At 52.0% G+C, this 25,566-nt stretch overlaps 12 protein-coding genes and 1 non-coding gene across 13 annotated transcripts; 4 read left to right on the top strand and 9 right to left on the bottom strand.

Moving 5' to 3' along the window:
* Nucleotides 1-340: 340 nt before the first annotated feature.
* CC1G_12075 (hypothetical protein) lies at nucleotides 341-1,772 on the top strand (the record flags this gene model as incomplete). Its single annotated transcript, XM_001828293.2, has 6 exons — nucleotides 341-390; nucleotides 453-486; nucleotides 569-777; nucleotides 852-1,238; nucleotides 1,299-1,329; nucleotides 1,399-1,772. 6 exons carry the CDS (start codon nucleotides 341-343, stop codon nucleotides 1,615-1,617), a joined length of 930 nt encoding a protein of 309 aa, XP_001828345.2. The 3' UTR covers nucleotides 1,618-1,772.
* A 1,347-nt stretch (nucleotides 1,773-3,119) lies between these two features.
* Nucleotides 3,120-4,042, bottom strand: CC1G_12074 (hypothetical protein; the record flags this gene model as incomplete). Its single annotated transcript, XM_001828292.2, has 6 exons — nucleotides 3,120-3,132; nucleotides 3,299-3,344; nucleotides 3,444-3,490; nucleotides 3,605-3,623; nucleotides 3,839-3,890; nucleotides 3,980-4,042. The coding sequence occupies 6 exons, from the start codon at nucleotides 4,040-4,042 to the stop codon at nucleotides 3,120-3,122; spliced, it is 240 nt and encodes a 79-aa protein (XP_001828344.2).
* An 863-nt stretch (nucleotides 4,043-4,905) lies between these two features.
* On the top strand, nucleotides 4,906-5,926 carry CC1G_12073 (hypothetical protein; the record flags this gene model as incomplete). The annotated part of the gene is made up of 4 exons (XM_001828291.1): nucleotides 4,906-4,935; nucleotides 5,051-5,271; nucleotides 5,326-5,863; nucleotides 5,918-5,926. The coding sequence occupies 4 exons, from the start codon at nucleotides 4,906-4,908 to the stop codon at nucleotides 5,924-5,926; spliced, it is 798 nt and encodes a 265-aa protein (XP_001828343.1).
* Nucleotides 5,927-6,020: 94 nt separating this feature from the next.
* Nucleotides 6,021-7,164, bottom strand: CC1G_12072 (hypothetical protein; the record flags this gene model as incomplete). The annotated part of the gene is made up of 5 exons (XM_001828290.2): nucleotides 6,021-6,029; nucleotides 6,085-6,741; nucleotides 6,797-6,919; nucleotides 6,987-7,049; nucleotides 7,105-7,164. The coding sequence occupies 5 exons, from the start codon at nucleotides 7,162-7,164 to the stop codon at nucleotides 6,021-6,023; spliced, it is 912 nt and encodes a 303-aa protein (XP_001828342.2).
* Nucleotides 7,165-7,440: 276 nt separating this feature from the next.
* CC1G_12071 (CGI-48 family protein) lies at nucleotides 7,441-11,548 on the top strand (the record flags this gene model as incomplete). The annotated part of the gene is made up of 14 exons (XM_001828289.2): nucleotides 7,441-7,725; nucleotides 7,780-8,418; nucleotides 8,491-9,194; nucleotides 9,275-9,452; nucleotides 9,592-9,686; nucleotides 9,925-10,025; nucleotides 10,083-10,134; nucleotides 10,351-10,382; nucleotides 10,540-10,572; nucleotides 10,631-10,701; nucleotides 10,774-10,800; nucleotides 11,100-11,160; nucleotides 11,203-11,300; nucleotides 11,510-11,548. The coding sequence occupies 14 exons, from the start codon at nucleotides 7,441-7,443 to the stop codon at nucleotides 11,546-11,548; spliced, it is 2,415 nt and encodes an 804-aa protein (XP_001828341.2).
* A 1,491-nt stretch (nucleotides 11,549-13,039) lies between these two features.
* Nucleotides 13,040-13,132, bottom strand: CC1G_20002. The gene has a single exon. It is a non-coding gene; the product is annotated as a tRNA-Ser (tRNA).
* Nucleotides 13,133-13,424: 292 nt separating this feature from the next.
* Nucleotides 13,425-14,573, bottom strand: CC1G_12069 (hypothetical protein; the record flags this gene model as incomplete). Its single annotated transcript, XM_001828287.1, has 2 exons — nucleotides 13,425-13,609; nucleotides 13,670-14,573. 2 exons carry the CDS (start codon nucleotides 14,571-14,573, stop codon nucleotides 13,425-13,427), a joined length of 1,089 nt encoding a protein of 362 aa, XP_001828339.1.
* A 582-nt stretch (nucleotides 14,574-15,155) lies between these two features.
* CC1G_12068 (hypothetical protein) lies at nucleotides 15,156-16,165 on the bottom strand. Its single transcript, XM_001828286.2, has 2 exons — nucleotides 15,638-16,165; nucleotides 15,156-15,577 (listed from the first exon to the last, which is right to left on the bottom strand). The coding sequence occupies exons 1-2, from the start codon at nucleotides 16,089-16,091 to the stop codon at nucleotides 15,342-15,344; spliced, it is 690 nt and encodes a 229-aa protein (XP_001828338.1). The 5' UTR covers nucleotides 16,092-16,165; the 3' UTR covers nucleotides 15,156-15,341.
* Nucleotides 16,166-16,588: 423 nt separating this feature from the next.
* Nucleotides 16,589-17,141, bottom strand: CC1G_12067 (hypothetical protein; the record flags this gene model as incomplete). The annotated part of the gene is made up of 2 exons (XM_001828285.1): nucleotides 16,589-16,770; nucleotides 16,838-17,141. 2 exons carry the CDS (start codon nucleotides 17,139-17,141, stop codon nucleotides 16,589-16,591), a joined length of 486 nt encoding a protein of 161 aa, XP_001828337.1.
* A 526-nt stretch (nucleotides 17,142-17,667) lies between these two features.
* Nucleotides 17,668-18,248, bottom strand: CC1G_12066 (hypothetical protein; the record flags this gene model as incomplete). Its single annotated transcript, XM_001828284.1, has 2 exons — nucleotides 17,668-17,834; nucleotides 17,945-18,248. 2 exons carry the CDS (start codon nucleotides 18,246-18,248, stop codon nucleotides 17,668-17,670), a joined length of 471 nt encoding a protein of 156 aa, XP_001828336.1.
* Nucleotides 18,249-19,002: 754 nt separating this feature from the next.
* Nucleotides 19,003-20,049, bottom strand: CC1G_12065 (hypothetical protein; the record flags this gene model as incomplete). Its single annotated transcript, XM_001828283.1, has 2 exons — nucleotides 19,003-19,695; nucleotides 19,753-20,049. The coding sequence occupies 2 exons, from the start codon at nucleotides 20,047-20,049 to the stop codon at nucleotides 19,003-19,005; spliced, it is 990 nt and encodes a 329-aa protein (XP_001828335.1).
* Nucleotides 20,050-20,414: 365 nt separating this feature from the next.
* CC1G_12064 (hypothetical protein) lies at nucleotides 20,415-21,144 on the top strand (the record flags this gene model as incomplete). The annotated part of the gene is made up of 5 exons (XM_001828282.1): nucleotides 20,415-20,474; nucleotides 20,542-20,671; nucleotides 20,728-20,825; nucleotides 20,881-20,956; nucleotides 21,011-21,144. 5 exons carry the CDS (start codon nucleotides 20,415-20,417, stop codon nucleotides 21,142-21,144), a joined length of 498 nt encoding a protein of 165 aa, XP_001828334.1.
* A 1,680-nt stretch (nucleotides 21,145-22,824) lies between these two features.
* Nucleotides 22,825-25,058, bottom strand: CC1G_12062 (hypothetical protein; the record flags this gene model as incomplete). The annotated part of the gene is made up of 3 exons (XM_001828280.1): nucleotides 22,825-23,737; nucleotides 23,822-24,676; nucleotides 24,736-25,058. 3 exons carry the CDS (start codon nucleotides 25,056-25,058, stop codon nucleotides 22,825-22,827), a joined length of 2,091 nt encoding a protein of 696 aa, XP_001828332.1.
* Between the last annotated feature and the right edge of the window lie 508 nt (nucleotides 25,059-25,566).

Raw genomic sequence — 25,566 nt, 5'->3', positions numbered from 1 at the left:
CTTGTGTTTGTCTTTGCTTTTTCTAGATGCCAATACCGATTGTGATGTGATCCGTCCACCTCGCCGAGAACTTGAAATGCAGATGATGACATCATTTTAATTAATCCAATTAAGCGCCCAAACCCTGAAAATTAACTTGGGGGTGCGGCGTGGTTACCGCGCTGAGGGGAGTGTAGTCGTGCCTTTGTCTCGACGATTGACGAGATTTTCAAGTATTTGCTTATGTCCCTGAGGCGATCGAGAACCCATTTAACAAGCTCGACGCCCCTCTGGCCTTTCGTCCACCAGCCCGTTTCCCTCCAGTATCCCATCCGCCAACACCCAGCCTCCAACCCAGAACATGGCCTCGAGCGTCCTCCCAGATCCAAGGCCTGACGACCAACTAATTGCGTACGTTCGTATTATAACTCTCAATAGTTTCATCCCTTTGAACCCTCTATTTCAATATCTAGTGTGGTCGGCGTGACGGGCTCTGGCAAAAGTTCGGTTCGTAAACTTCAAACATTTCTACAATGGACAGTTGAATTAACGAGAGTCTCAATTGTCTTTGTCGCTTCCTGTCAATTAGTTCATCAACAAGTACTTTGGGAAGGACTACGCGGAGGTTGGACACGGTCATGAGCCGAAGACGCGACAAATCGTGCCTTGCTATGATCGAGCCAATGCTTCTTCCTCGAACCGAGTCATCCTCCTCGACACCCCAGGATTCGACTCTGGTCTTGAGAAACTCGCAGACGAGGATATCCTCTCCCTCCTTTCGGGCTGGATCAAGAAGACGTACGTCTTTTCTCCCCGCTTCACCAACGAACTCAGACTCAGACCCAATCTGACCCACCCTCTTCCACCTCCAGGTACCCTCGTGGCAACATGAAACTCGCAGGGATCATCTACCTCCATGACATCACCGTCCGGAAACAAACCAGCGGCTACCACATGTACCTCCGCAAGTTCACCCAACTGTGCGGTGCAAACGACTGCCGACGAGTCGCTTTGTGTACTTCGCAATGGGATTCAGACGACGTCGAGTCGGATAGCCACGAAGAGGTTTTGGCTAGGGAAAGGGGTTGGAAGGAGGGGCTGTGGAGGGAGGCGATTGAGCAGGGGGCTCAAGTATGTCAAATCTTGGATGGGAAGGAGGATTCTAAACGAGTGGTGGAGGAGATCCTGCGAAGATATCGTCAGGAGGTGCAGGCACCACAAGCCACTAGGCGACCTTCTGCTGGTCGACGGCCTAAAGGGTAAGCGACCCATGACCTCCAACTTCGCCAAACCAGTTCTGATCCAAATCCCTACCCCAGACCACCGCCTTCTGGAACAAAGGCAATCACTGTAAGTCATCGTTCAAGTGTTCTTTCGGTAGCATTTGCATTATGGAGACTCAGCTCGCTTGATTCATAGATCGACGTGCAGTCTTGGTTCTGGGACTCCTCTTTTGATAAAAGGATTCCCTTGTCGCCTGTTTCCATTGGTTCCACATTGTTGTTCGACATTCCCCTTTCAGGAGATGTTCTCCTGGCTCCGAGGTCGCCGTTGGTCCGCCGCAACTCCCGGTACCGACGCTTCCTTGAGGCACTTGCTCAGTTATATCGTAGTGTTAACCGGAGGAGGATCGCGTAGATCGCAAATTAATACGACAAGACAGTCTTGTCGTTGTACATTATTAGTTATTATCACTCACCCTCTAGCCTCACTCCATGCTTCCACTCCGTCTTCAGCACATGCTTTCGCATCAGACACTCTTTATGCCCCAATATATGCTGTCCATTATGCCCAAATCAGACGCCTGAGGAGTTAGGTTTTTTGGAGCGTCTCCAAAGCGAAGCGATAACGACAAGCCCTCCGGCATATCCAATTAAATAAACTGCCACAAACAGTAGAACGAAGTACACTCTGGATCCCGTTGAGAGAACATCATCCCCGCTGAGTCCGCCGTAGAGCCAAAACCGGTACCTAACGGTGGTCCCAACCGTCCATTACAGGGAGTAACTGACAACAGTGATTGATTCCCTCCAACATAACCCAGCTCCCATTCTCCGCAAGGGACTATCGATCCCCAATGCAGCACCCTGGAATTATAAAACATCCGCCATTCCAGAATTCAGAACCCATACACGCGTCGACCTCGGGTCAAACGCGTCTCATAGATCCCCTTGGATCAGATGTCGAGTCTCCAAGTCCTAGGACCAGGACTCGGAAGAACGCGACAAGGTCGCCACTCCACCCCACAAGCTTAGCATCATCCGTCCCATCTCCGTTGCACTGTATATACGAAAGCAAGGGGATACGAAATGGAATCCAGACACGAGACGCGGGGAATACGTTCCTCTGTGGACGGGGAACGACCGTCCTTGGAAGTCGGACTGAATGTGCAGCGGCGATCGAGCACAATCGAGACAACGCAATAAAACGCCACATCAGCAAAACCATAGCAAAAAAACGACCGTGCGCAGAATGGAGAAGTCAAAGGGACATCAGTTGTGTGAGCGGGTGAATAGATGAAGTGATGAGTAGACGAATAGATGGATGGTTACATCCAAAAACGATGATAACTGCCCAAAGAAAAATCGATCTGATACGGCAATCGCAACACACTTATCGTGTTCCACAATCCATAGGCCACAGCCATATCCAGCCATCGTGACCCACCACGCGCCGCGCAGGAACGACAAAGAACCAGAACCAAACGAAGGGGAATTCGGGAAGGGAAGGAGAGCGTGTAACAGTAAACCTGTCTGACCATCACTCCAGTCGGTATCACCCGGTAAAACTCCGCGGTTGGAAGATTTCAACGAGGGGTGGAGCGGTGAAAGGGATCCGGATGATATGGTGGCACCGGGGAACGAAGAACGAGGGTGACAGGTGTGATTGGTGCGGACTTCGAAGAGTCCAAGATGAACTGGAACAGAAGATAACAACATACACAACTTGGCAGTAACATCGCGGGCACGGTGGTACCCCTGTTCCGGTGAGACGGCGGGAAGGTAGAAGGCAAGTAGAACTTGGGGGAAGTGGAAAAGGGAAGAGTGGGAAGAGTAGGGGATTGGTATGCCAAGTGCAATCGAAATTCGAATCAAGGTTTCTTCTTCTTCTGTACGTTCGATCGAATTTGGTATGTTTCGTCAACGTTCCCTCCTAAAGTTAATAATTTGGGGTGTCAGTTACATACACATATGTACTTCATCTCACAAGTAGAGCCGCAAGTAACTTCAGAAGGAAAGGAAAGACTGTCTATATCATTCAGAAGGGAAACGAAGAACAGATGGCAGGGAAAAACGAGGAGGAAGGGGGGTTCTCTCACCCTGGTGAATCGATCACATGTGGTCTCCGTTTTGGTCGTAAGCGCTCTACAGAATCTGGTCCGCTATGATGAAAAGCTGGCGGTGGGATCTTGTGATTGGGCTTGGCCTTGAGCTTGAGCTGCCATCTCCGCCTCCACGGCTAACCTCGCATCCTCGCGGCGCAGTTGTGCGATGGCAGTTGAACGGAATGCCTGTAGTTCACACCATCAAAGGACAAGAAAGTCATACATTTGTGATTAGTTCAAACGCAGGTTCCGAGATAGGTGTATATGCTCAGGAATGGACTTGCCTCGTTGAAGTAATACCCGGACAATACGCCGCTAACTGGAATCAAAAACGTCGTTAAACTTTGGTGTTTTGCGTGATGAGGAAGAGGGGAGTCGAGGTACGAACGGATTCCAGAAATGATAGACGTGTTCCGGTTGAACTTCAAAAGCCTGGATCCAATGACGGCTATGTAGTATCCATTTCATTTCATTGCAATTCTACATGGTCAATACGATTTGCAGAAGGGAAATATTCACAGATAAGGAACTCACATGATGCCAAAGCACCAGTCAAGCCAGCGAAGAACGCTTCCTTCTTAGCTTCCTGTGTATCGTTTCAAATCCAATTGTGACGAGGATGACGTTCTGTGAATTCAAGGGTGAAGAAACCAGAGAGAGAAACTGGGTACTCACCGTCAATGCCTCATCCACCTGCGCTTGGGTCATAACCTTGAGTTTGAGTTCTGTCGCTGACATCTTGGGCGGGCGTGTTACAACAACCGAAGTGAATGGAAGGAAGGTAAGAAAGTCGCTAATGTTGTCCGACGCGACGTTGAGCGCCGACGCGATGATGCAACGACGACGGCCAAAGTCGTGGGAATATACCTGGAAGATCCCGCCGGCAAATACGGCATGTCTAGGTAGCCCCTATCACCGGCGCCTCTCCCTGCACGTTCATTCAAGTTGTCGCTGTCTGGTCCACCTGGTCCACACGCTGTATCCATACACTGATAACTAGAGAAACAAGGCGATTTAACATCTATCAAGCACCACACATCAACAACAACAAGGCGCTACTTATCGTGTACAAGCACAAGCACAATCAATGACAATGTGCTGCTTGTTGAATTCAAACACGTTGTCGCGGTCCGTAGATGCAGCAAAATCCGTCATGAACTCGAGTCCAACATGAGGTTGCCGTTCAGCGGCGTCTAGCCTCTAGTTACCCTTGGTTTTGGATTTGTCGCTCAGGCTCGAAGGGAGCGTCTGCGTCTTTGACGGTTGCAGTGACCTGGATCCCGAACAAGCTATCCATCCTCGACAAGCCATCTATCCTCAACAAACCATCTTCGCTCCGCTAGCCGAGTTGACTGGCCATGACTTCGAGCTTTGGTTCCCGAAAGCGCTTGTCAGTGCCCCTTCGAAGGGCTACACTACCGTTTGCCTCGAGCACCAGTCACGTAGAGGAGGACCAAACACGATACACGGACGAGGATGCTTTGATTCTGTACGAGTCCCTCCTTCTCTTCCCTCATCCTAATCATCCTACTCCTACTCCCAAAACACGTACAAGCACTTGAACCTGACTTGCATCTTTCTTTCGTTCTTTCTTTAGTGTCATGGGCCCGTCAGGCGTCGGGAAAAGCACGGTACGCATTCCCAACTTCCCATCCAAACGCACAAGAAAAAGGCGCTAAAAAGACACGCACCCTACTCCATTACCATCGTTTGCCCATTTTCCCCTCATGCGATCGTAACTGCTAGTTCATCAACAACTACCTAGGCCGCGACGCCGCCCGAGTCACGCACGACTATAGCACCTGCACGCGAACCGTCACCGCCTTCCCCGACTCCATCCCCGACGACTGGCTTCCCTCTCCGAAGAAACGACTAGTCCTAGTCGACACACCCGGGTTCTTTGGTGGAGACGGAAGCGACCTCGACGCTCTCCAACGGATATCCAACTGGTTGAGACCTAAGAACATGTCAGTAATAGTATCCTCCTCCTCCCTTCAGACATCCCAAAACTGACAGACAAGAGGGGATGGTTACGACAGGCCCGAACGCCACCTCACAGGCATAATCTACCTCCACGACATGACCCAAAAACGCATGGTGCGCGAAACCCAAATGTCCTTCGACCTCTTCCAAAAGATCTGCGGGCCCGACTCCTGCCCCAAGACCTTCCTCGTCAAAACCCAATGGCCCCGGCCACCAGACGCACAATCCCTCATCCGCTCCATCGACCTCGACAACACGTTCTTCAAACAAATGACAGAAGCCGGCGCGAGGAGCCTCGACCTCCGCGACGACGTCACCGAAAGGGATGTGGTGAAGAGTGTGTTTGAGAAAGACGTGGCGAATAGTATTATTTTGCATTTGCAGAGGGAGTTGCGGGAGGGTAAGACGATTCCTGCGACGGATGCGGGGAAGGAGTTGAGGAGGTGTTTGATGGAGTTGTTGATGTATAGCGATCCGAGTTCGCAGAGGGAGCAGGTTGCGGTGATTAAGAAGACGATTAAGCAGTTGAGCGCGGATCCGTCGATGAGGAGTAGGATTAAGACGTGGGTTCGACAGGTGCGTTTTGTCTGTTCTGGTTGGTGTACCACCCCGCTGAGCCGGAATGACTAGAGGTTCTGAAGGATCAGCATACGTATATGGGACCAGCCAAGCTGATTATTATTGTACAAGAAGATACTATATTACATGCGAGGTAGACCCTCGACACCGTTCATTATGCATACTGTAAACATTATAAGCATCACCACAAATATGACAACGAATTCAATGAAACTCACCCTCGTAAACGTGCCCATAGTCATAAACGTCTCCTTCTTCGCCGGCTTGCCATCCCCATACAAACTCTTAATAGCATCACTCATATTCGCCTTCCTCTTCGCCTCCTCCGCCGCTAAGCCCTCCACCACCGCGCGACTCGCAGCGCCAACAGACGGGTTGATAGTCGGTTGAGGCGTGTTGGACCCAGAGCCCTGTTGTTTCTTCTTTGCTGGCGGCTCCTCGCCGTTCCCGTTCCCCTCTTTATCGTGCTTCCGTTTCTTGGATTTCTTCTTTGCGGGTTCGAGTGCGCGGCGGCGCTCCATTGCGAACCGGAGTTCGCGTTCTTCGTCTTGGGAGGGGTTGAGAGGGATTATATCGTCTTTGCGTGAATATTTTGTTCCGCATTGGGGGCAGAGGTCGAGGGTGGACTCGGTGGGGGCGTCTGGGCTGTCCGAACTCGACTTTTCCTTCTCCTTCTCTTTCTCCTTGTCCTTGGGCGAACCAGAGACGGTGCGGAGCCCAGCTTGTGAGAACGCGCACCCGCAGGTTGAGATGTAGACAAAAGGCTGGGAGCCGTTCATTTCCTTCAGATTGAGAGGACAGACGAAGGCGGCTCGGTCGGTGTCGTCTGAAGTGGAGGGTGCGGCGTTGGGTGTGAGCTTTAGTTGTTTCACGTCCTGCGCGTCCTAGTAAGCGCCATGTTGAAGATGGTATAGGGAGTGTAGGACATACCTTTAGTGAACGAATGTGACCACAGATTTCCTCCCCGTCTCCATATGAAGATTTGTCCAATAGATACTCTATAACCGCATCCTTGTTATACAGCTTCCCCAGCGCGCATGAGACGATAGGTTCCTGCAATGGTTTCTGGGGAAGGATATCAGAAAGCCGAGCAGCCGTGTTCATGGAGTGTAAAACTCACCTTGGACAAAGCGCAATAGAACCACCTGGCCTTGGTCTGACTAGCTTTATCAACCTGTTCTGCCTACAACACTCGTTAGTCGGTTACTCCCCAACCAAAAATCCACCATGTTACGCACCTTTGCCTTGGTCTTGACTAAATCTCTCCGGTCAGGAATGCTTCCACCGTCATTACCCATAGCGTCTTTTGTAGCTGAGTAGTTTACAAGGGGTATACAGGAGATGAGTGGTTGGAAAAGAGAGAGTCACAGACGGAGGACCAATGAATCCGAGGCCTTGATGGCAGTGTTGATATTAGTCATCCATCAGATGGCGTCTTCTCGATCAGGAAGCGGCATCTTGGAACGGAAATTTCACCTTCACCCATCGACATACGGCCAAATCAAAAAGGGTCCTCCAGGGCTCTATCGACTGGCCCAGGACTTTCTCTTTCTCTCCAAACAACTCTCACTAAAATGGCCAAACACCCACGAAAACGCCAGAAAACGTCAAAAGATGATACAGCGGTGGTGATTGACAAAAAACAAGCCAACTTGGAACGGCTTTTAGACGACTCGACCAAGGACGATGAAGAGAGGAGGTTGGAGAGTATGTTGTTTGGGACAAAGTATGTTCCTAGGAAGGGGAAGGAGAGGGAGATGTTTGGTGGTGATGATGAGGATGATGAAGAGGTTACTTTGGACCTTGGAGACGCGTCTCTAGACGAAAGTCGAGGATTGGCGCATTTGGGCGACCAGGATGTGAGTTTATTCGTTTTATCTCAATTCAAATTATAGTTCTCAAAAGTTGTATAGCTTTTCTTCGTGGACGATGGGAACGAAGATCCCGCTGGTTCTTCACCACCACCACAGACCCAGGACTCTGACGAATCCGACGACGACGAAGACGATGACCAAGGACGCGGGCAATCTGAACCACTCCCCGAACCCACACCCGATCCACCCGCCCCATCCTGGATAAAATCAACAAAAAAGCGTTCAGCATGGACAGATCCTGCAGACGCAACCCTTGCCGGCGGCGTCTCCCTGCTTACTGCTCGCCGGCGTAAACTACGACAAGCCGTGGACGAAGACAAGGTTACGATCCAGGAATACGAGACTCGCCTGCGACGGCAGTTTGAGGCGATTAATCCTGAGCCTGAGTGGGCCAAGAAGGCGCGCAAGGTGGTTAGAGAGGAGGCGCAGGCTGTTGCTGATGAAGAAGACCCCCTCGCCGTTCTCTCTTCGACCAACGGGATCCTGAAATCTTCCAAGAGACGAGGCGGGAAGGTTACCCTCGCTAAAGGCGAAATCAAACTCGAACGGCTACGAGATGTTAACCAGTCGGTGCAAGACTCGGGTAGTGGAGAGGTCCGCGTCGTGACTTTCCACCCGAGCACCACAGCGTCGATTCTGGGAGTTGCAACCGCCGACAGACGGATACGATTGTTCAATGTACGTTTCCCTTTCCCCAACCCTATCCCATCCTATACCCTATATCTTAATCTAATCTAACGACGCTCGCAGGTGGACGGACACTTATCTCCCCTCCTCACAACGCTCCACTTCCCCAACCTCCCAATGACATCCCCCACATCCGCTCTCTTCCACCCCTCGGGCGACACAATGCTCATCTCCGGCCCCCGCCCCTTCTTCTACACCTACGACCTCCCCAGCGGCACACCCACACACCACGCCCGCGGCCTCTGGGGTACGACCTTCAACAACATCATGGACTCTTCCGCTACCCTCCAACGGAGACGCAAACGCGACCGAGCAGGCAACGCGGGCGGGGGTGGAGGTGGGGGTAACGGCGACGGCGAAGCCCTCTCCCTCACCTCCTTCAGCACCCACGGCGACATGCTCGCCGTCGCCGGAAGGGGCGGGTACGTCCACCTCGTCGACTGGAAAACGGGCGCCGGGCAGGTCATCGGTAGCCTCAAATGCTCGTCTGCGGGTGGAGGCGCCGGGGCTGGCGGGATCCAGGGTATGTGGTGGATTCCTCCTGGGTTCTCTGACGGCGGAGTGAATGGGGTTCTGGGAGGAGAGGATGGTGCCGCGAGTGCTGGTGCCAACTCGAAATTGGCGGTCCTCACGGGCGACGCGGAGATCTACATCTGGGATGTGGGCCAGCGCAGATGCGTGAAGAGGTGGCAAGATGAGGGTGGGTTTAGGAGTGCTGCCAAGGTGTTGGCGGGTAGTTCCGGTGGGGCTGGGTATCTCGCTGTAGGGTGCGTAAATTGCATTAAACCAACCGCTCTTCCTCCTCATCCGGTGCCTTAACCTTTGGCGTTCCTTTTTTTCTTTTTAGATCGAATACGGGCTATGTCAACGTATACGGTTCGGAGGCGTTCAACGAACACACCGGCAAACCGAAACCATTAAAAGCGATCGCGAACCTTACGACTCCAATTTCGTCTGCCAGATTCAACTATGATGCTCAGCTGCTTGCTATCGCGAGTAAGGAGAAGAAGGATTCCATGCGTTTGGTCAGTTTATCCTTCCTTTCCTTTTCCTTTCCCCCCTTTCCCCTTTCCCTTTCCCCTCTTGTTTCCGATTTGAATTACCTTTGGGAGTCTGGTCTGGTCTGGTTTGGCTGACATTTCGTTTGTGGTTGCCATTTGACAGGTCCATCTACCATCTTTGACTGCCTACGCCAACTGGCCTACTTCGGGAACGCCCTTGGGTCATGTTACTGGAATAGACTTTTCGCCGAGGAGCGAGTATGTTGCGATTGGGAATACGAGGGGGCGGGTGTTGTTGTATCATCTTAAGGATTATGGCGTGTGGTAGGTAGGATGTCGTGGAGTTATGGTGTGTGGTAGGATCTCGTGCGTTACGGCGTGTGGTAGTCTGTACTGGGAGGTGTCGTAAATACCAGGTTAGTTGGCTCCCCCGGGTCATTGCCACCATCTGTCTACCTTTAATAGACGTGACTTTTCTGATCACCTCTTTCTTCAGACTTCTCTTTCTGAATTGGATGTCGTGTTTCTTTCAAATACTTAAGCCCCGTACTCCTCGCAATACTTCATTCGAATCTAACTCGCAGAAGGTCATAACTCGTGAGTTTTTGACATGACAACGGGAATAACCGAACGTTGGCGTTCGTCATATACCAGCTGTACATATTCCATTCGTGGATGTCGAACTGGGCTCAGGTATTCAGGTATAGTAAGCCAACTGGAACGATTCAGAGCATCCATCGAACCTGGGTGTCGTTTGAAATGCCGGCCTGACAGCGTCTCCCACATACAGGAACGGCCCGGGTATTACACGCCAGTACCCTTTCCCTCGCAGACAGAACAGATGGTCGACGGCGCGAGGCTGCAACCCGTCCGAAACACCCGCGAACTAACGAACTAACGAACCTTGCCTGCCTATTTTCAGCACGGCTTGGCCCGTCTTGCATCCCATGATTGGTCAGTTTGGTCTGGTCTTGGGCTGGTTTTTGTCTTTAGGTGGGTTTTGTCTTTGGGTCAGTGGGCCAGTTTGGTCTGTAGCCCACTGTTTTGGTGTAAGCTCAGGTACGCTGTAGCGTCATCTTTGGTTACACTGTGTTGCTTATCTACTACTTAGTACTGAATGTACAGGTACCTCGATTGAACATGTGTACGTATAACAAGTTGTACTTGCCTCGTGATAGGGGACTGATTTCTGGTTATTCCAGACTCTCGAGTTGTTCTACTTGCTACTCCCTTTATGATTAAGTTACGGGGCTCATCAAGAGGTCCCGCTGGTGTACGTTCCTTACTTATCGTGATCAACGCCACAACTTGTCGTACTAACCATGGGTTGGTTCGACAACTCAAGGCGGGCTCGGGCAGTGGTTTGGTTTGGGTATGAGCGCAAGTACCTACTTATCTACGTTCCGGGACCTTTTTCCGCCGGTGGCTCGGAATCGTAATCGGCGCAATTGCGAGGTACGTGTGTGGCGTGCACTGAACCAAACCATAACCGCCTCCCCGCAGTCTACAGAACCGGTCTTCAAGTGTACTGTGAACCGACTCAACAGAATATATGTACTGACATGCCAGTGCAACTCTGACCTGACCCTTGATCAGTGAGTATTAAGTAGTGACTTTGACTGGCGTCTATACCGCCCATTACCATGGTCCATTACTTAAATGTGCTACTAGGACGGCGCGGAGGGCAAGGATCGAACGGGCCACGGTCATATCATAATCTATGATAATGCAGGTCACAGGTCATATCTATGCAGCTCACGTTGACTGTTGACAGTCCATTTCGGCTCAACACACCCAACTGGCAGGACCAACCACACGAACCGAATGCGTGGTTCAGGCCAGCTTTTCAGTCTTGCAGACACCGATTTGGAAGTAAGTTGGTTGGTGATGTCAAATTAGTCGACCTCCGGAATTAGAATTACTTCGACTTGTCTGGTTTACATAGAGTCTATCTTATCGTATCGTGTCTACGCCGACATACGACTCACGTGTCAGGTATGCTTTTATTCTTCCTAAGTAACCGGTTACATAGCATATTCGCTGCGAGCTGAATGTCAAACCAGACGATTGTCAACCTCTAGACCGGCCCCTCAAGCTTCAAGTTGTCTCCCGAGTCCTAGCTTTAATTGCATGGGGCGCCGACTCTGAATCCTTGTGAACATGCCTTGTCGACGGTCGATGACATGTCAGGAATACATACGTTTAAAGTTAACGTATCTTCTTCTTCTATTCGTCCTGTCCAGACACCGCCAGCGCAAAGTGAGGGAAATTATGGCCGGCCCGGATCCTTGCACGGGATATGTCCGAAGTTTCGACCCAACCCAAACCGAACTACGAGTCTGTCCGAACTTCAGGAAAAAGGGGAGGAGAGGAGGAGATAATTCCGGGTGTGCAGATTCGTCAAATCCGCCATCTCCCCTCCCCAATGGCCTGTGAATTCGAACAATTCACAGTGTTCATTTGCATCCATGCACAGTGGCACTTGCCAGTGAAACCCCACGAGTCTGGTCCCGCTATCCATTATCCCCGCAGAGGCTTCAATATATTACCTGGGAGAGACATAACTACGGCCTACCTTCGGAGAACGAGTTGTATGTACTACGAGCCCGCCAGAACTTTGGTCTGGCGGAGTCCGTGACTCTCGATTCTACTCTCATATCTGACGTGCAAACTTGCGAGCCATGTTAAGTCCACTGGGGGAGATGCCCGCTCGCATTCAATCCGAAAGTCGACTGGCGGAATGCAATAGGGGGGGTCAGAGCTGCGGTTCTGAGGCGGTTCTGACCCCGGTTCTTTAAACGGTTCTGGAGGTCGAAAAACAGGGGAGAACCGAGAACCGAACCGAGTGGAGAACCGCCTCCAGAGGCGGTTCTCCCGCCAGAACCGTTCCCGCGCGTTTCCGGTTCTGAGCACTCTGGAGAGTGTGACGGTGGTTGCGACAAGTGAATTCATGTAAATTTTGGAATATACACCCTTTGGTCTATGTCCGGACTGCCTGTAGATTTATAGCACAGATAGAACAGAGAAAGGGGTTCAATTAATACATTGTATAAATTACCAGGGTGAGAACCAGGTTCCAAAAACCTTTCGGAGAACCGAACCCAGAACCAAAAAGAAAAAGAATGGGGGGTGTTCAGAGCAGAACCGTGTTTAGAGGTGGTTCTGGTGATTCAGAACCGTTTACAGAACCGCTGTCAGAACCGTCGCAGAACCGCAGCTCTGACCCCCCCTAATAGCGTACAATTGATCACTCCGGTCTTCCCGCGCAAAGATATATACATGTCTATGTCCCTCTAAATTGGTGTAAGCACTGCATATTCCCGCCGCCGGGCGTTCAATCGATTAACTATTTCATGTGCCTCTGAACGAACCGGATTGTTTTATGTTGTGGTAGTAGTGACATTATATATAGACGCGATCCAGCGGTTCAAAACTTCCAACTTCATCTCAAATATGTTGCAGCGGAGCCTACTACCCCGGAAAGTTATCCGCCCGGAGCCTCTACCTCTGTCCTGATCGTAGGAACCGAGGAAAAACCCATAGGAATGTATTTTAACCAACTGTTCTCAGCTGTCTTCTTCCTGCCACGGTGGGAAACAAAAAAGAAAAAACGACACCAGCAGGATTCGAACCTGCGCTCACAAAGTGAAACAGATAGTCAAACGGATTCGAATCTGTCGCCGTAACCACTTGGCTATGGTGTCTGTCGGCGTGGTAATTAGTTCGTTATGTGAGGTAACACCAAGGAAGGGACGGGGCAGTGGTCGAGCCCTAGCAAAGCCCGTACCCTATATATGTGTGCATGATGCTACAGGACCAACGTCCATTTCTGTCAATGGTAGTACTGGGATATGTACTGACATCTAGATGAGTCTGACTGCATTGCTTGATTCCAAAGCCTTTATCGTATTCCAGTCGATAAAATCGTAGCCACCTGAAGAACATATTACACATTGTATGGTCATCACACTATATCTAAACAAATACAGTAAACCTTTATCTGCGCTTCACCTTGAACGAGTAAGCCCCAAATCCCAAGCTCGTCGCGGCAGCAACACTCCCAAAAACAATCTGGGGAACAGCAGGTGCCACCATTGTGGCGCCCATGGACTGAAGAATGCTGAATACACCTCCTGTCGAAGCTCCATAGACTGCAGACTGGATTCCAGCCGCTATCGACGCTGGAAATGGACAACACTGTTAGCTTCGCAGATGTAATACGAGATCGACCAAGCGCCAACCTTCTGCGACCCCAGCCGCCGTAAATCCCGCCACATTCAGCAATGCTCCAAACACAGTGGGTGCTAGCAGGGTGATTGCAAGACCACCACTCACAGCAGCGACCACCTCTGGCTTCTCCCTGATAGTTGTTCCGACAGTGTCCACGACAGCCGGCACCTTCTCGGCAGTGAAGTTTGCAGCAGCGAATGCTCCTCCTTGGACGGCCGCAGCTACGACTGGTGCTTTCTCCCTTGTGAAGTCCGAAACGTCCAAGGTGGCACGATGGACCCGTCGTGCAACAAGACCAGCATGGGTCGCAGTGACCTGTACACCGCTGGACGCAGCATCCGCAACGCTTTTTGCCACGACATGTGCTTCTTCCTCTGTCCGTTTGGCAGCATAAGAGGTCGCTTCTTGTATGTTCTTCGCGATGATTGGTGCATGCTCCACCGCGGCGTCGGCGACACTCCTCGAGGTGTGGCTGATATTCTGTGCGATTGCTGGTGCGTGTTCCTCCGTCATCCTGGCGATGTGCGAAGCAGCGTCCCCAGCATGACGCGCAATGACTAGAGTTTGGTCTGCGATAAACCTCGCGTTTTGCTCCCCTATGACTCTAGTAGCAGTCCCCGCGTTGTGCTCCACAAACCTAGCCACGTGCTGGGCAGCCTCACCAACGTGCTTCGAGGCGATGGGCGCATTCGCTGCTACAAACTTGGCAGTATGTTGTGCGGCGGTCGTGATACCTTGCGAGACGGCTGGTGCGGTGTCTGTTGTAAGTTTTGCAACATTGGCGGCCACATCCTCGACATGCTTTGCAATGACTGGAGCATTTTCCACGGCAAACTTTGCAGCATTGGACGTGGCCTCTGCGGTGTGCTTAGAAACGGTCTCCGCGAACCCTCTGAAGGCGTCCTCCCAGGCCATGATGGAGACGACTGGGATTTGCGGGCAATGGGAAAGAGGAAACCTTTGAAACGATCGTGGTCAGTGACTGCCTATAAGAAAGCAGGGCAACGTGGTCTAGGTGCGGCAGATTTGGTGCGTTGCAAACTGACGGATTAGGTGGGATTCCCAGGAGGGCGAGGTTGCGCTGGAATTTCAACGGGGCTCGCTTTGAAAGCGGAGCGTGGGCACAGAAGCCTCCGCGTCACTTCCCAGAGCAGCAGTTTCGAGGAGCGGCCGATGGGCGAGCAGTTGGGCGCGGTGATGCGTGAAAAATCGCAAACCAGTGATGGCTGGGCGGGGATGAGTTGGGACCTCCCTGCAGCTCCCTGCGGGCGTAGCTGAGAGAACTGCCGTCAACCGGTTCTCGTGACTTTGGGGGATTAACGGAACACGGCGAAAGGTGGCCAATTATAAAACAGCCTGCAAGCATGAAGTGATGGGTTCCGCGGGGATTGACAGTTGGCTAACCCCATGATCGAGCGCACACTCGCTGTCGCTCGTATTGAGCTGCTGTGCAGAGGTGAATGTCCGCTCATCCTTCGAGGGCTTTAGAAACCTGGTGGGGTGTCGAGTTTAATGAAATTTGTGGGTTGCGCAATGGGACCGAGTGTAAGGTAGGCACATCTATGTACATTGGCTGGAGAATTGAGGTGTGTAGTTACCAGCACCCGGACACTAGCAGCTTTGTGCAAGCTGTCTCAGCATGTCCGTTCATACAACATAACAATCGCTTCATGGAGACGATAATCACAGTCCGCAGGCATGTTCTGAACAAATGATTATCTTTTCCATTGCTCTGGAACCCTCTCCTTTAACCAAAGAATATGCCATCGATGCTACGCTGGCGCCTGCGGCTGCTACACCGCCTATGATGGGCGCTACGGCGGGTGGCGCGGCTGTGGCTCCCATCGACTGCAAGACGCTGAATGCACCTGCTGTGAAAGGTCCGTACACCGACGACTGGACGCCCGCAGCAATCGAGCCTGGAAGACGGTCGTTAAATGAGATACTGGCGATAACGATTTACAAAACCGGCAACGTACCTCCGACAACGCCAGCTGGTGAGAATCCGATCGCGCCGAGGGCACCTACGCAGACGGCAGGAGCGAGAAGGTTCGCTGCTAGAATCGCTGAAGCTGCCCCGACAACCTTTGGATACTCTTTGGCGGTTTGGACAGCAAAGTCGGCGGCTTGAGGACCCTTCTCGGCGGTAAATTTGGCAGCGGTGGACGCTGCCTCGCGAACGTTGTGAGCCACGACAGGGCCTTTCTCCCTCGCAAGCTTGGCTGCTGCAGATGCAGCATTGGATGCTTTGTCGGCTGTAAATTTGGCTGCTGCACTGACGTTGTCTGCGATGATAGGGGTTTGGTCCGAGGCGAACTTGACTGCTGCGTTGAGCTTTTGTGCGACGACTGGAGCCTTATCGGCGGTGAGCTTGGCGGCGGCGGAGGCCGCTTGGTTAATGTGTCTGGATGCTCGAGAGAGGAATTCAGCCATATTGGAATCTAGAAATTGAAAGAAGCGATAAGCGTTTCGCTCCTGCTAAGCAATCTGTGGGACGTTGAGTGGGCGGTGAGTGCTTAGGAGGAAAGAAAAGCGGTGAGGTAACGGATTGTGTAACCGTCAGTCTTATGCTCAAGTATGGACTGAGGCTGTCCCATCTTTTTCGTGGGATAGATCAAGTGAGCACGTTATCACCCGGGGTTGCGGTTTGTGGGCGCTTATCTGCCACGATGTCCTTCCTGCTTACGTCCACGGACCTTTCAACTTGCTTCTTCTAGTTTTAGGTGGCTCTAGACCACTTCATCATGAGACTGAAGTAAGTCATTTGACCAACGTACTTAAATGTACATGGTAATCGGCAGGATTAAATATTCGGGAAAGTGTGCAAGGAACAATGCATTTGACAGTAGTCTGGGAGATCGTTCGTCCTGCAGAAGAGAGTTGGCACAGGTGATTATATTATAGATTGTCTACATACCTCACATTCACCGTCACGCCGTTGAAGTTCTTCCATTTAACCATAGGCGGGCGAAGCAGCTCATAATGGCGATGCTACCAATGGTAGGCACTGCTGGAGGGGCCACTCCAGTCGCTCCGATCGATTGTAGAACGCTGAAAACACCTCTCGTCCACGCCCCATATACCACCGATTGAATGCCCGTCGCGATTGATCCTGAATTCGAAGAGAGAATCTTGGGCTTAGACGCAGGGCAGGACTCGACGTCAAGGATGAAGCGCACCTTTCACGACACCACCTACTGCGAACCCAAGAATATTCAATATACCAATAAAGATACGCGGAGCGAGGATGGCCACTATGAGCACTACGACGGTTGCGGTCGCCATGGGGTGGGCCTTGACGATTTGGACGAGATAGCCGACTGCGAGGGGTCCCTTTTTAGCAGCGAACCTGGCGGCGGTAAATACCCCTTCCCCCATTCTCTGAACAGCGACGGGACCTTTTTCCCCTGCGAGTTTGGCTACTGCAGATGCGGCTTCGCCCAGTTGCTTGGAGATCACAGGCCCCTTCTCAGTTGCATACATTTTGTGAATTTGATAAAGTCAGCGGCTGCCGAGCCAATGCTTTTCTCGACGATAGGGGCCTTCTCGGCGGTAAGCCTGGCTGCGGTGGAAGCTGCCCGACTAAGATACTCCGAAACGTTCGAGAAGGAATCGGGCATCTATAGGTGGGTTTGTGATCAAAGCGACGAGGGAATGTGTTTTGTATGTGCCTTGCGACACAATCTGGGAGAAAGGCAAGGATGGTTGACATGCAGACCCATGTTTGCTAACGGCTTCGTCGTGGGATTCAAGTAGGTAAGCGAATCATCCGAAGCAGTGCCATGGGCGCTTATTGTTACAGTAATCGGACTGGTAGACATGCACGCAGCACACCTCTCGTGTTACTTGCTTATACCGTTAGCAATAGCCTCTATTTTCTGCAATTATTGGCCACAGTGGCAAGGTCCATAACAAATGTCCAAGAATGTATAATAACAGCGATCGCGGTGATATATAGGAGTACAAGAAAGTAGAACTCGGACGTGAAGGTTGCAGTTCCAGGTACAATTTATCGACGGAACCATGCGACGACACTCCCCACGGCCGCAGCGCAGCCTGTAACGACGGTTCCAACCGCAGGTGCAGCCATCGTTGCTCCGAGTGATTGCAGAACGCTGAAGAAACCGGTGGTGTGGGCACCAAGAACAGCTGATTGGTAGGCAGCCGCCGCAGAACCTTCGAAAGCTTGGAGTCAGTATGATATCGATGGAAAGCGAGCGCGGCAGACTCGGGGATAGGAAATGCATGATAAAACCGAGACGAGAAAGATGTAGTCTTGAACGCACCTGCAGCGACGCCACCAGCTTGGAAGCCAATGGCGTTCAATATAGCCCACAAGATAGGCTGGGCGAGTAGGCCAGCGGCTAAAATTGCAAGTGCAATGGCGAGCCACCGGATTATCCTCCGAGAGGGGAGGGGTATCGCATTTTGAAGGCGCCTCAAAAGTTGCCTTGCCTCGGCGACGATTCGGCTTGGCGAGTACCTCGAGGTGGAGATGTTGGATGAAATCCTGGAGACGAAAGCGCCGGCGTGGGTCATGACATCGAAGAAGCCAGACGAGGCGCTGGGCTGGACGATGTAAGAGGACATAGTGCAGATTGTAGACTGGATAAAGAGTGCTTCGTGCCCTGCTAAGCGAAGTATTATGGTGGATTTTAGTGGGACTACGGTTTATGCAGTGGCTCAGAAGGGCAAGAAGCTGGGGGATCAATCACAAAGTGAACAGGTTTATATGTGCTTTTTGGGAGGACTTCTTCGTGGGATATGCAGCCGTAAGCAATGTCACCTGTCTGGCTGCGGGGCACGTTGCATGGGCGGCAAATCAGAGTGCACAGATAAAGACTTTAATTGAACCAATGGAGCATCCACTCCAGAAACCGCTGGTATTATCCCTGAGCTTATCTGGGTCCCCAATTCAGAGGTTAGAACCGGGAGGCCAACTATGTCTCTGGGTCCCCTCCTTTAAGCGCCCATGAGCGTGACCGTGTGCAACCGGCAAGCGCGGCATGCCAAACGCCAAGAATGATTGCGCCGGCGTTCAAGCAGTTCGTCCTAGTCTCCCGTAGTCAGACTGACGAATGTGTGTTTAGTAAGGCCCTTGAAGGGCCGACACACATATAGTAGTCTGATTCAAGACGCGCGTCCGATACCGGTGCTCAGCTGAAGACTTCAAAAATTACTTTATAAGGCGATTCTTGGCATTCCCACCGAAAACCTCGTGACTTTGTTTGTTCCCCCTTCGCGCGTCCAGCGCTTCTCTCGAAACCGCGACAATGATTGGGCGATACCGGTTGGGCAAGCCCTCCTCTAGCCCAGCGAGCTCTTCTCCTGTATCAGGAGGCCTTTACTCTGGATGGGGCCAGCCCCCACAGTCGACAGGGAAGCGAAAATCACGCCTATCGGTCAACTGCGAGAACCAAAATCCCAAGCGAGGGAGACGTTTGGTAATGGCAGTTCTCCACAGATAGGCAGCCACACGGAATCCTATTCCAATTGTCCGGCAGAAGATTACTGTGTTATTTTGTTCCAAGATCCAGTCGAGTTCAGGGAATGAGAGACCCGAAAGGGAGGAAGAGAGCTCGCGAATTATGATTTTGATGTCAGGTCGCAGATTGGAACGTCGAATGAGGTGGTAATCTCCAGCAGTAAGTCCCAGAACATTACAGATGGTGTCCATCGGTTCTCCAGGTCGAATCGTTGCAGAGGTTACAATAACCGGCATCAAATGATTGTTGACAAGTGGCAAACGGCTTCGCATATGTCCAAGCTCCATGAAGGCGTTTCGGAAGCCTGTTTTGCCCCAGTTGACGATCAAATGGGCTTCGTCAATGCCATACCGGCACAGGCGCGCTGCAAAGTCGGGAGAGGCAAGAAGGGTTCGAAAAGCGTTGCTAATGAGCTCCTCTGGCGAAATGAGAATCATGGAGTGTTTCTTCTGACATTCTTTCCACAGATCCACTCGTTGTTTGGAGGCGTCGGCCACAGTGTCTCCATTAATTACCACTGCATCAAGTCCCAACTTGGTAAGTCCCTTTCTCTGTAAATGACGAAGTTTTGAGCAGGGACATCACTTTAATTACATAAAGAAGCGTACCATATCTTCTTGTAACGCCTTGGTTGGGAGAATAACAAGCATCGCCGGGTTCTTTGGAAATCCCTTCCCTTCGAGTGCCAGTTCCGGGGCCTTGGAGAGGGCTATCATCACCAGCATAGTGAAGCTGTAGTACGAAGTCTTTCCGGCACCGGTGGGGAGAGTTGCTAGAAGTGATTCGCCATCCAAGCAGGCGCATACACCCTCGGTTTGATAGTCATGGGGAACAATGGGAGGTTGGTTCTGACCCAAAATCTGCTTTACCAGCAGATGACCTTCCGGAGAGTTATAAACACCCATTATCAGAGAAGTAGATGAAGATAATGTGCAAGATTGTTTCTACTCGACATACAGAAAGATTCTGGGTAGATACGTTGGTCTGGGATGCTCCAAGCCACCCAGTGGAGAGTCTCAGACCTCGCGCGCCCCGCAGATTAATGGGCGCGTCGCGTTTGTTTGGCTCCCATCACTAAGTCACGTTACACTTGGCAGTGGGAAAAATTGAGCACCGGTATCAGACGCGGATGTTGAAACAGACTAAGTTCGTCCTGAACCACGATTGTCACCACCGTCCCTCACCGACTTCTGCTTTGCTCAAGCCATTAAAGGCTTTTCTCTAGGATTGATACACAAACAAAGGCCCCTAGGTCGTACTGTGCAGCGAAATGCTGCAAGAGCTATCGCATATGGACAGAATCACCCAGCTTCAAGATGAGATTCAACAGGTAAGCGAATGTTTGGCAATGGGCTGTCGAGGGTAATGGAGCTGATTTGTGTTGAATAATGTGGTAGATACTCGTTATAATGTCCAAGAGCATTGGATACCTGACTACCAAGCCGAACTTCCTCCAAGTCAGTGAAGCGATACCCGTAACGAAGGAGAGGAACAAGGACAAGTATGATCCCCCGGATGTCTTCGAAGGTACACAGATCTAGTTCTTGAGTTTGACTAGCGTCTTGACGAGATATCTATCCTAGCCAACCAAAAGGAACTGGTCACGGATTTGGTCGTGAAAGCGAAGCAGATTGAGTACCTCATTAACGCCCTGCCGGAACCAGAAGCAGAGGAAGTCCAGGTATGTGGAAGTTTACATGGCCTCACTTCACGTTCATTTACACTCCCTACTACAGGCTCGTCGACTGCAAACCTTGGAAAACGAAATGGCGATCGCGAATGAGGAGTATATTGCAGCGGTGAACCGAGCGAGTGCGTTGTTCCTTTCCATCTTCCATGTCTACCGCTGACGGAAACGACCTTCAGAGGATCTTTATTCCCAAATAACGGAGACTCTCAGCTCGATGCTCACTGAAGATGACACGGATCTCCTACTTCTTCAACGTCAGGAACAAGAATCCAAGAAGACCGCTGGCGACGAGATGGAAGTCGGAAGCTAGTCCTTCTGTTCTGGATGCGAGGAGTGCCTTATGAAGAGTTTGTCGCCCGCCCCCCTGAAAGCCTCATTGTGGCAGACGAATGACCAACGAATTTTGGCGGGCTGTCGCGGTCGGCTGACTGTGCTCCGGGTCGCCCTCGACCCCCATTCGCGTCGAAACGACCGATCGACGATAACCAGCCCTTTGATATCATCCGGCACTGTAGTCCATTCGCGCCATCGCTTCCATCGGTGTCGGACAAGGCGCCAGACCCTGTTCTTGGAGCACTGTCTTTCCTTGAGTCCTATCAACCAGGAACGACCCGGCCCCTTTTGTTACCCTGGCCAGGTATGCCACAGTAGCTGTCGGTCGGTGGTTTGTACTGTTTTAGTTGCACCACGGTCCACAATCTAAGCTACCCGTTTGCTGTTGTTCCTGGTTCACCCTTCGTGTTTAGCTGCGTACGCGCGTGTCGCCGCGCTGTATCCCTACAGCTCGCACTACACAACGAAATCACGAATGCCCCTGCCACCGAGGGAGTCTAGCTCTGGCCAAGGATCCGCCAACGACTTCCGTGACACTTGATGGCGCTCATCGAGGCGATAACGGACAACGACTCGATGCATCAGAGTTGGCTCCCGTACCCGCGTCCCATATTGAAGGGGTACCCTTATTCGGCGCTTAGTAACACCCCACCAATTCCTACAATCCAGTACAATGTCAATATACTCCGTTTTGATGGTCAAGACGCCGACGGTACTTTAACCTTTGACCTCCACCCTCACAGAACCACGAGTGGCATTTGCATCCTTCTTGCCCTTTGACCTCTTAGTCTCCCCTAGCCGTAGTTAGATTGAACAATGTGTACATGGCCGTGACACGAGTCAGAGGTGCGCTTTGACAATCGACACTGCGTCAAAGGGGTGGGTATATAACCCCCACCCACTCACTTACCCCAACATTTATTTTGCTTCACGTCTCGTCCCTCTTCTCAAGCTTGAGCATCCTTATATCGTAGCATTAGGACAGTTGCAAAATATGAGTGACACCAGCACCTCCGGTACCACCACTCACACAGCTACCACCACCACTCACACAGCTACCACCACCACCCCCCGGGCCCTGAACCAACCTGCTACTGTTACCACCAGTACTGCTGTTAGCAGCACTACTACGACCACAGCTACCACTACGACCGCGGAGGGTCCCGGCAGTACTACTACTACTGCTACTGCCGCTGCTACTACTGACTACTCAGAGGTCGGAGTCGGACTCGCTCGAGCGTAAAGAGTCCAGTCCTACTCAGGCTATTAACACCTACCAATACGTTTCACCTTCAAGCTACAATCACGCTTCAGAGTACAGCTACAACCTACATGCGAGTGCACCAACCCCGTACGATTTTCTTCTCTTGTAAGAAAGTTGTGAGACGTAGATTTCGGGTATAGATTCCTGTCGGACGTAGTAGATTCCGAATATAGAAAGTTTCATTTTTGCCAGATGGAAGAGATATTTTCATCTCGAACTCGATCAAAACCACGATGAAAAACGAAATACATTGACAGGAAAAGATGGTATATTGCATTCAATCATTTATACATACTTCCTACTACAACCTCATCCCTAAACACCCCCGCCAACCACCACCATCCTCTACCGTGTACGTTAAACCTCAGAGGCTCAGCCAATGAACGTTAAACCCTAATCACCCTCCCCACCAATCAACCGAACCGGCTCCTCAACCCACTTCCTCCACGTCTCCACAAACGCTGCAAGTTCAGCTCCTTCCACGACCCGATGATCCGCACTCCAACTAACAGGCAACTTGAGCCGTCTCTGGCCTCTCATCCCCCCACTACCACCACTCTTACCACCATTGCCGCCAGGAGGTGGTTCCATACTTCCAAAGCCCTCATCCCCAGAATGGCGAGACCAGAATGGGTCCTCCACATCCCAAACCCACCTAGCCCTCCCAACAGCAACAATCGCCACCCCTCCTCCAGGTACCAAAACCGGACTCGCACCCTCCCCCCTCCCAACCGCTCCCACATTACTAACCGTCACCGTCCCCCCAGCTCTAGGCATCTCCTTGGGAGTTAAACCACAGGGTACCTGCCTGCCCAGGTAGGAAAGGTGTTTGAGTTGCGAAGCGATGGAGTATAAGGAGAGAGTGTGTGGTGAAGAGGTTAGGTTTAAAGTGGGCGTGTAGAGACCGGTTGGGGTGGAGAGAGCGAGAGAGATTTGGGGTGAGGAGCGGATTGTTAGTGTTGGTTTTTGCTTCCCTCCTCCCTGCCCACCATTACCATTACCAGACCAGCTACCAGGCGTAATAGAACTCCTCATCAACGGCCACTCCATCATCGCCATACCGAGCGTCTTCAGCAAGAAGGGGAGGTACGTCATCTTGGCGAACCGCGCGCTCTCTGGCACCTCTGCCTCTGCCTGCGTCCGCACATCCTCCTCTTGAGAAAAGAGAGCACGAGGGTTGACCATACCCGCTAGCGGATCCCTTGGACGCGGGTGCGACGAGGGCAGGTACCGTGCTGGGATGTTCGCGTTGAGGATGGGCAGGATTTGGGTGTGGAGGGATGTAATGTCGAGTGTTGTTGAGTACCTATACCAGAGAACGAAAGGTTACAGTTAACATGGGGCGTACAGAGACGAGATAGAGAGATAGATAGAGAGATCGAGTACGCACCCGAAATGAGGAATCTCCAAACTCTTCTCCATAGCACGCCACATATTCCATCGGGTACGGTTCAGCTCGACGACAACGTCCTCGTCCTTCCTAACTCCACCACTCGCGAACGCAGAGGTAACTTCATCTCCTGGTCCCCGTTGTTGCTGCTGTTGTTGAGCCGCGATAGACTGTCGCTGCCTCTCAACAAACCTCTCCACATCCTCCCTCTCAATCCTTCCCTCCCTCCCACTTCCAGGCGCTAACGCGCTCAGATCCATCACGCCCAGTGTTTTGGCAAAGTGTCGGACTTGGGGTGTGGCGAGGACGTTGGCGTCTGAGGTGGTGGCGAAGCCTGGTGTCGTAGTCCCTGACCCCGTCGATGTTGATGTCGATGTCGAGTGAGAGGGGGAGGACGACATGAGCGCCTGGTCTTGCGCGTTGAAATCGAGATTGAGGAGGTCTTTAGACCGGATGGAAGCAGAGCCCCCGCTGAAGGGCGGTGCACCGGTGCGTGAACGCGGACGCGAACCGAGTGAGAGCGAGGGGTTGGGGTTGGACGGGTCGAGTGGGTGGTGTTTGCGCTGTGGTTTGCTTTCCGCAGCACTCGTCGAGCTTGGAGGAGGCGAGGTCGTGGTCTTGGTCTCTGGCTCTGGCTCTGGTGCAGCACGTCCGCCCTCGGTAACCTCAGCCCCTTCTTCGACTTCTACCTCGATCAAGCAGAGCCCTGACCCCACTTTGGCGATCTCGCCTTCGGGGACGAGGATTTCCTTGACGATGCCGTCGAAGGGGGAGGTGATCTCCACACTGGCCTTGTCGGATTGGACTTCGCAGAGAGGGTCGAATGATTGGATGGGTGAACCGGGTGTTACGGACCTATATACATGACCATGGTTAGGACTTAAGAGGTAGATGTACTGGACGAGAGGACGCACCATTTGATAATTTCACATTCGGTGATACCTTCTCCGATATCAGCGAGGTTGAATGTGTGGACTGTAGTCTTCTTCAATGCTCGAGGGGTGCTGTGGAACCCTCGAGAAGCGGGAAGGCGGGGTGTGTAGCTTCGAGCTATGACGCCAGGGACGCGTTGTCCCTGGGTGAACCGGGTCGAGGTAGGTTTCTGCGTCGTCGGGCGAGACGTGGATGCGGTGGTGGTAGAGAGTGCCCGAGTAGCATGACTTGTTCGTCGTCGCAACAGTGCAGTGGAGGGTGTAGACCCGCGGGGGATCGAGAGCGATAGACGCGGTGACACCATTCTGCCCTCCTCTAGTTATCTGTTATCGCGCTTGAGCGTATCACCTAAAACTTTCTCTTATCCAAGTGAGAAACCCCAGGACGAAACAGAGGAAGGAGTCAACAAATTGTGGAGAAAAGCAACCCGCCACTTATGAAGGACAAGCGAATGGGAAGAGCGCAAGATCCGGCGTGGAAAAAGGGAGCTATCATCATACGGATACGCATACGGACCATGCGCTGCATCACCCGTCCCCATTCACCCTGCCCCAGCCCTTTGCGGGCGGGAGATAGGCCATAGCAAGAGGATTCAGAGCGGGAGGTACGAGGGAGAGCGGGATTTGAGTATGGATAGGGGATAATTGAGCCCGTAATGGTAGGGTCGGGCGAGCGTCTGTGTTTCGGCCGATAACTTGTAAGAGAGGAGACGCGACGCGGTGTTTTTCCGAGAACGCGCTTTTTACCCTTCCGTCTTCACACCCTTCCCTTCACCTCATCTGCACATATTTTATCCCGCCCTCCATCCTCCT

This window comes from Coprinopsis cinerea, assembly GCF_000182895.1.
Source record: "Coprinopsis cinerea okayama7#130 chromosome 1 map unlocalized cont3.1, whole genome shotgun sequence".
Classification (NCBI taxonomy): domain Eukaryota; kingdom Fungi; phylum Basidiomycota; class Agaricomycetes; order Agaricales; family Psathyrellaceae; genus Coprinopsis; species Coprinopsis cinerea.
This window is presented reverse-complemented; position numbering and strand designations above follow the sequence as displayed.

Coding starts and splice junctions, on each gene's coding strand:
- CC1G_12068 (XM_001828286.2), bottom strand. CDS start 16,091: ATGGCTGAATTCCTCTCTCGAGCATCCAGACACATTAACCAAGCGGCC. Junction 15,578..15,637: donor ACCAGCTGGCGTTGTCGGAG/GTACGTTGCCGG, acceptor ACCGTCTTCCAG/GCTCGATTGCTGCGGGCGTC.